The sequence below is a fragment of the Chrysochloris asiatica genome, unplaced genomic scaffold, assembly GCF_000296735.1.
Source record: "Chrysochloris asiatica unplaced genomic scaffold, ChrAsi1.0 scaffold00014, whole genome shotgun sequence".
NCBI lineage: Eukaryota > Metazoa > Chordata > Mammalia > Afrosoricida > Chrysochloridae > Chrysochloris > Chrysochloris asiatica.
Genome location: NW_006408532.1, coordinates 5,074,588 through 5,081,004, shown reverse-complemented (window position 1 = coordinate 5,081,004; position 6,417 = coordinate 5,074,588). Strand labels below are relative to the sequence as shown.

At 56.3% G+C, this 6,417-nt stretch overlaps 1 protein-coding gene across 3 annotated transcripts in view; it reads right to left on the bottom strand.

The window, feature by feature from the left end:
• Positions 1 to 1,142: 1,142 nt before the first annotated feature.
• LMX1B (LIM homeobox transcription factor 1, beta) overlaps positions 1,143 to 6,417 on the bottom strand; it is a 92,056-nt gene continuing 86,781 nt past the window's right edge. Inside the window, exons 4-8 of one of the 3 annotated variants that reach the window (XM_006834775.1) lie at positions 4,178 to 4,359; positions 3,966 to 4,043; positions 3,706 to 3,808; positions 1,707 to 1,850; positions 1,143 to 1,396 (exon numbers count right to left, since the gene is read on the bottom strand). In XM_006834775.1, the coding sequence (XP_006834838.1) occupies positions 1,239 to 1,396; positions 1,707 to 1,850; positions 3,706 to 3,808; positions 3,966 to 4,043; positions 4,178 to 4,359 (665 nt within the window). In that variant the 3' untranslated portion in view covers positions 1,143 to 1,238. Of the gene's footprint in view, positions 1,397 to 1,685; positions 1,851 to 3,705; positions 3,809 to 3,965; positions 4,044 to 4,177; positions 4,360 to 6,417 lie in introns of all 3 variants that reach the window. The other 2 variants (XM_006834777.1, XM_006834776.1) reach the window with 2 other exon arrangements.

The window sequence follows — 6,417 nt, the reverse complement described above, 5'->3', positions numbered from 1 at the left end:
CTGGAGCTCATCTGGGGTACAATTTTAAGAGGAAGAGTTGGAGGAGCTGAAAAAGCCTGGCTTAAAGAAGTGAAGATGCAGGGCTGAAAAAGGCAGAGGCGCAGCTAGGAGCACAGGGCAATGAACTTGGGGGCCTGCTAAAGTAGTGGGCTCCTCATCACTGGAAGTATGCAAGTAGAGGCAGAGGTTATTTGGGCAGGAGGCAAGCATCACACGGAGTGCCAAACTGGTAACTTTTGAGGTCACTTTCCACTTGGAGGTTCTACCATTGGGCTTGGTTCTACCTGGTTACAGCGGCTCGGTCTCTGCCCTGGAGTTGGTTGGGTCTGGGCCTGCCCTGCCTACCCTTCACCTGGGTTGAAGCTGGGACATGTCTGGGTCCACTGGGATGTTTTGCCCTTACCCCATTTTTCCCCTTACTCCCTCGCATCCTTCCTTACTTCCTCTCCAATTGCTATAAGATAAGGGGTCCCGGTTCCTATCTGGCTTCTTCTCTCGAACCCTGGCCTCGTTTCTCCTTCCTGACATGGCCTGGGTAGACTCACAGAGCATCTCTGTTTCTTCGAGCATTTCTATGGACCTGCTTTATGCTCAGAGGTGTGCCTTTAAATGTGCATGTGTTGGCATGTGTGTCTGTCCCTTGGTGTACCCCATTCAGGGTACAGCCGTGTGGGCCTTGCTCTCCAGTTTCTAAGGGGCCTGCCTACAGAGGCTGCCCCACCTGCACTGGTGAAGAATCTGGGCGTGGAGACAGCGTGCCAGCCCAGCACACACAGGCACCTCCACTTGTCACAGGAACAGGCACTGAGCCACATGCCATTGTCCTGGGCATGCACAGAGGGCACTGCCTTGACCTCAGCCCAGCCACGCAGCTGGCTGGACACGGAAAGGACATTTAAAAAAATAGAATTTAAGCTTCCCACAAAAGAGATGGGGAGGGAGAAGGAGGCAATGGAGGCTGAGGTGGGGTTGGGAAGTGAGTGGCTGTCCGAGAGCTCTGGGTCCCTGGGGGAGACAAGGTCTCTGTGGGCAGGACACAGCCCCTGCCCAGGCTGTGCCATCTTCCTGTCTAGATGTGCCCAATGGGCACTTCAACCAGGCCTGGCTGGCCAAGGGGAGGGCACCATATGGCTGTCTGTAGAGTCTGTGTGGGCAGTGGACCAGGAGGGCAAGGCTGGCTCCTGGGGCCCACCATCCCCTCGGCTCTGGCCCAAGCGTCCATGTGGCCCGGCTGGCCCTCAGGAGGCGAAGTATGAACTCTGCATGGAGTAGAGGCGATCGATGGGGTTCCCCACACGGGCTTGCAGGGAGCCCACGTCTGAGGAGCCGAGGAAGCAATCGCTGAGGCTGGTTAAGGAGGTATCGCTGTCGATGTCGTGGAAGATGGAGTCGTTCCCTGGGAGGCAGATGGGGCATCAGGGCCAGGGTGCCAGCTGGGGCTCCTGGGGTCCTGTCTGCCCTGCAGGCTGTGTGGCCGGAGGCTGGGGAGGGACAGAATGACCTGCCCACTAACATCTGATCAGGGAGGCTGGGGGCTGTGGTGGGGGCAGGTGGGGTTTGTTGGCCAGGCCTGCCTAGGCCCTGAAGAGGAAGGTGGTTAGCATGGTCCCAGGCCTGCCCTGCCCTCCCAGGCAAGGTAGGGGGCAGGGGCAGTGCTGGGGGTGACAGGGGGTGGGGCAGCTTACCATAGGGGTTCATGTGGTCACCTGGCATTTGGGGCGGCGTGAGGCCCTGCTGGAAGGGGTCGCTGCTGCCGTAGGGGCTCTGCTCCATGGCCACAATTTGCTGCTGCGGTGGGGCCAGCGGTGTGTAAGAAGCCATCATGCCTTCCATGCGGCTTGACAGGACCTCTGGGAATACAGCACATTTTCACTGATGGGCTTCGCCTGCCCCACCCAGGCAGCCCTCCACAGATGGATCCCAGAAGCCCCCACAGACCTCCCTATTGACTCCACTGTCCAGGGTACCTCCTCCAGCCCCTGGGGCCTCCTCCCGACTGCCCCAGAGACTCTTTCCTGGCTGAGGCTGCCTCCAGCCTTACAGGGCCCACAGGGCAGGCCATGGAGCTCAGACAGTGACCTTCCAGTCTCTTTCCCCAGGCAATGCCCTTCAGCTCCTCTTCCAGAATCAGTTCATCAAAAGCCAAATGGTCCCATCCTCTCCCTTACTTCCTTTCTCCAGTGGTTCTGCCTTTGGGGAGCTCACAGCTAAGGAGGAGGCAGACCCTAAGCAGGTAATAATGATACCATGAGGAGGTGAGGTAATCAGCTCCCTGAATCTGGGCACAACAAACAGCATTCTGGAAGACTTCCTGGAGGAAGGGGCCCTCACCCCCAATGTAGCTTAAAGAACCAGCAAGGGTTCGATGGGCTCTGAGCAGGGGGCAGCATTTGTGTCCAGGGGCAGCAAGAGCAAAGAAGGGAGTCTGAGGTGTAAGGAAGAGAGAAGGCCCTCATGTGGAAAGAGGCATTAGAGACAGAAGGATCCCTCATGAGAAGATGACCAAGGTGGGCTGGCTGAGTGGGAGTTTCCCCTTGAGATTACCAGGGGGAGGTCTCAGCAGGGAAGGCCATGGAGAAAGGCTAGGAGAGAGGGGAACTGAAGTCAGTAAACAGTGGGAAGGTGGCTGTGGGCGAAGGGCTGGGCTGTGGATCAGGTAGTTGTAGGGGAGACGGAGGAGGAGGGGCCTGTGGGACGCTGGACAAGAATGCATTGCTGCAGCTTGGCAATGGCTCAGGCATGGCGTGTATAGGACAGGAAGAGTCAGAGGAGCTTTCTGGGTCCCTGGCTTTGGTGACTGGGTAGATGGTGGCTCCATGTATTGAGACGGGGTGGGCTGGGGGGCAAAGTGTGGAGTACAGTGTGGGCTGTGATGAGTTGGAGAGGACTGTGGAACATTCTTGAGGAGACACTGTCTGGGAGGTAGCTTGGGACATGAGAGAGTGAGACACAGAGGAGGCTAGACTTCCTGGTAAAGGACAGGAGGGAGAACTGGGCTCTTACAAGGCCTGAATCCAGCCTGGGCCCTGGCCTGGCCTCTGCCCAGGAACCCCATCTCACTTGGGAGCAGGCAGCTTTGGGGCCACTACCCCACTTCAGCATGTACCCCTCCCTTCAAGGCCTTGGGGGCTCTCAGGAGGGTAGCCTGATCCCTTGGGGTCTGGGAGACCAGAGCAGCCCTGGCCTGGATTCTAATGTCCCAACGTTTTGGCAAACCCCCCGCCCTTAACCTGACCTCCAGCACCCAGCAGGGGCTCACACTGGACTCCTCAACACCCAGATATACTTGGAGATTTCTCTTGGAGACTTCCACTGATGTTGACTGTGAACAGTGGGGTAGTGTTATGTTAAAAGCAATGACTTTGATATCCCACACCTGGGCTTGAGGCCTGGCTTTGCCACTTACTAGCTGAGAGATCCCTTTATCTCACTGAGCCTCAGTTTCCTCATCTGTGAAATGGGCTATGGCAATATCCTTCCTTGCAGAGATCTATAAGAATTAAATGAGGTGGAGTGTTGAATGCTAAGCATGTAAAACAGTTGCTGTTTTGATTGCAGAAATTCTGCCACCCCTCCAGGATGCCCATAAATGACCGACCATCTCTCCTCTCTGTGCTCCTCACCACCTCCCTCTTTGAGCTGGTTGGAAGGCTCCTTGGAAATAATGCTATGAGAGACTGAGTCTGGGGCACCTCTGTCCCTGACCCTGGGAGGTCAGGCTGAGCCCCAGCCGCAGCTCACCTTGGCCCAGCCGCTGGGAGTTCTGCTGCTCCTGCTGCTGCTGGTGCCGCCTCGCCAACTTCTTCATCTGCAGGGGGAGCACAGTTCAGTCTGGTCCCACCACCCTGCCCCCAGACATCCCTTGTCATGCCCACATCTGCCCCCACCCTGTTGCCTGTTGCCCTGTCTTCTCTCTACTCCCACTCCAGAGCCAGTGGGGGGTGGGGGCAGAGGTGGTCTCTCACCTTTGCTCTTTGGTTCTGAAACCAGACCTGGACCACACGCACACTGAGGCCTGTCTCTGCCGCCAGCGTCTCTCGGACCTAGCTCATAAAGAAAGAGAGAGAGAGAGGTCAGCAGCAGCTGAGAAGCAGTAGGGGTGGGTGGGGAGCTGAAGGGGCATTCCTAAAGAGCAGAGGGGTGGCATCTGAAAAGGTTGCACATTAGGGCCCCTCACCTTTCGGCAGGGCTTGGAGGAGACCTCAAAGGAGGCCTTAAAGGCTCTTCGCTGTTGCGTGGTGAGGATGGTACGGGGCCGCTTGGGCCTCCGAGGGTCCTTCCCGTCGTCCCCGCTGCCCTTGCTCTGGCTGCCCTGCCCCTTAGCCGGCTTCATGTCTCCATCCTCGTCCTCGCTCTTCACTGTGGGGGACACAACCAGGCCTGTCAAAGGGGAGGTGGACTGAGGGGCAGTCCTGAGTCCCAGCCTTTTACCGTTAAGCAATTGTTGCCTGATGGGAACCCATCACCTCCTGCCAACACTTGCTATGGCTCCCCAGTGTCCTCAGGATAAAGCTGTCTTTTCTCCTTAGTCCTCAAGTGCTACATCATCTGGTCCCTCATCTCCTTCTCTCCCCTGCCTTATGTATATTCCCCTTACCCAAACATACAGCCCTTACTTCCTCACCCTGGGTCCCAGAGAGACCTGCATCAAGGCCCCAGCCATGCTCTGTAGACCACAAGTGCAGAGACACAGGAATCTTCTTGAGCTGAAGTGTGAAGAGAAGATGCACCTGTCTGCTGGACTCTTTAGGGCAATTTACAATCCTCAAATCCCAGAAGGCAGCCCCTGGCTCAGCCTGAGGAGGGTCTCTGTCACTGTCAACCCCGGAGCAGCCCACCACCATCACAGGCAACTGCACACACATTCAGGAAAACAAAGATACGACCCTGTGGAGAGCAGGTACGCCAGCATGGGTACACAGATGCACACTCATGGACGTGCTCATGCAGCTGTGTGTGGATACACATGGGAGTGTACACGGGTACACTGACCCTCATACACATGACAATAGATGCCCTGAAGACAGGGGGCTCATTCAGACCCATCTTGTCTGGATTCTATCCCAGCCCAGGATACCAACCTTAGAGAAAACCCATTCCCACTGCACTGGCTCAGTGCCTCCTGGCATGAGGACTCTGAGTGGAGACTCCTAGGAGCCACCTTCCCTCAAGCTTCTTGGGACTAAGCTTTGACAGCAAAGACACACACACACCAGACCCACTCACAGAATACTCCTGGCCAAAGTGTGCACACACAGACACGTACGCTCACCCACCAGCCCACGTATCTGCAGACTGGCATGCAGGCCCACAAAGGTCAGGCTCACACAGCTTGCAGATGTGTTCACGCATGTTCACAGGCAGGGACACACCACAGGCACACACATGTACACAGCAGCAGAGACACATGTGCTTGTCACCCAGAGACACACTCACCCTCCCATGCACACACTACCACTTCTGTGCTCAGAGTGCTGAGGTCTCAGAGACGCCACCCAGCCCCAGAGGGATGGCCCAGCCTCCTGACCCCAACCCCTACTGGACCCCACTACTGGCCTTCATCTGAATTGATCCCTTTCTCCAGGATCCTGTGGGGTCTCCTCAAAGCATAAATCTCTGTGGAGGGTAGGCCTCCTCTCTCTGGATAGTCCTGGTGCAAAGGGGCCACCATACCTGGGCAGGCTACAGGTGACCTGCTACACTGGTGACCTGCTCTGGGATGGACAGATGGATGGGGAACTCACTACCTCTACCAATGGCTCTGACAGTGACCAAGCCCTTTCTCAGGTTGAGCATGAGCTGGCTCCTGTGACTTTGGGACCTTAAGTAACCCCTCAGGACCTGGCAGACCAGAGCATCTCCTCATCATGCTTCTGGCTCAAGTCCTCTTGCACTCTTCCCAGGAATGACAAGGCTGCTGATTCCCACCTTAGACTCATTCCTGCTGGCCCCACCCTTCCTGCCAGGTGGACCCTAGATAAGTTCTTTGGGGAGCCAGAGAAGACTAGAAAAGATGCCCTGCCCCTGGAAAACAAGGTCTTTCCTTCTATCACAAAGGGCACCGGGTCCTCCTACCCAGCCAAGAGAGAGGGAATTGGTCAGGGCAGTTTGCTCCCCACTGCTGAAGGCTCCCTGCCTCCCAGACATCATCAGCCCACAGACCTGGTGCTGGTAACAACTTCTGTTGTGTTGTGCCACATCAAGGAAAAGAGAGGGTGAGGGTGGTGGGCTAGAGAGCAGGCTCTATGTGTGCATGTGTGTTGGTTTATATGTGTATGTGTGTCTGGGTGTGTGTACACATGAGTGTGCTAGAGTGTATGAGCACTTCTGGTTTTGTAGCTGGTATGTGTTGCTGAGCGACTCTTTCTGAGACTGTAAATCTTTATGGGAGCAGAAATCCTCATCTTTTTTCTGTAG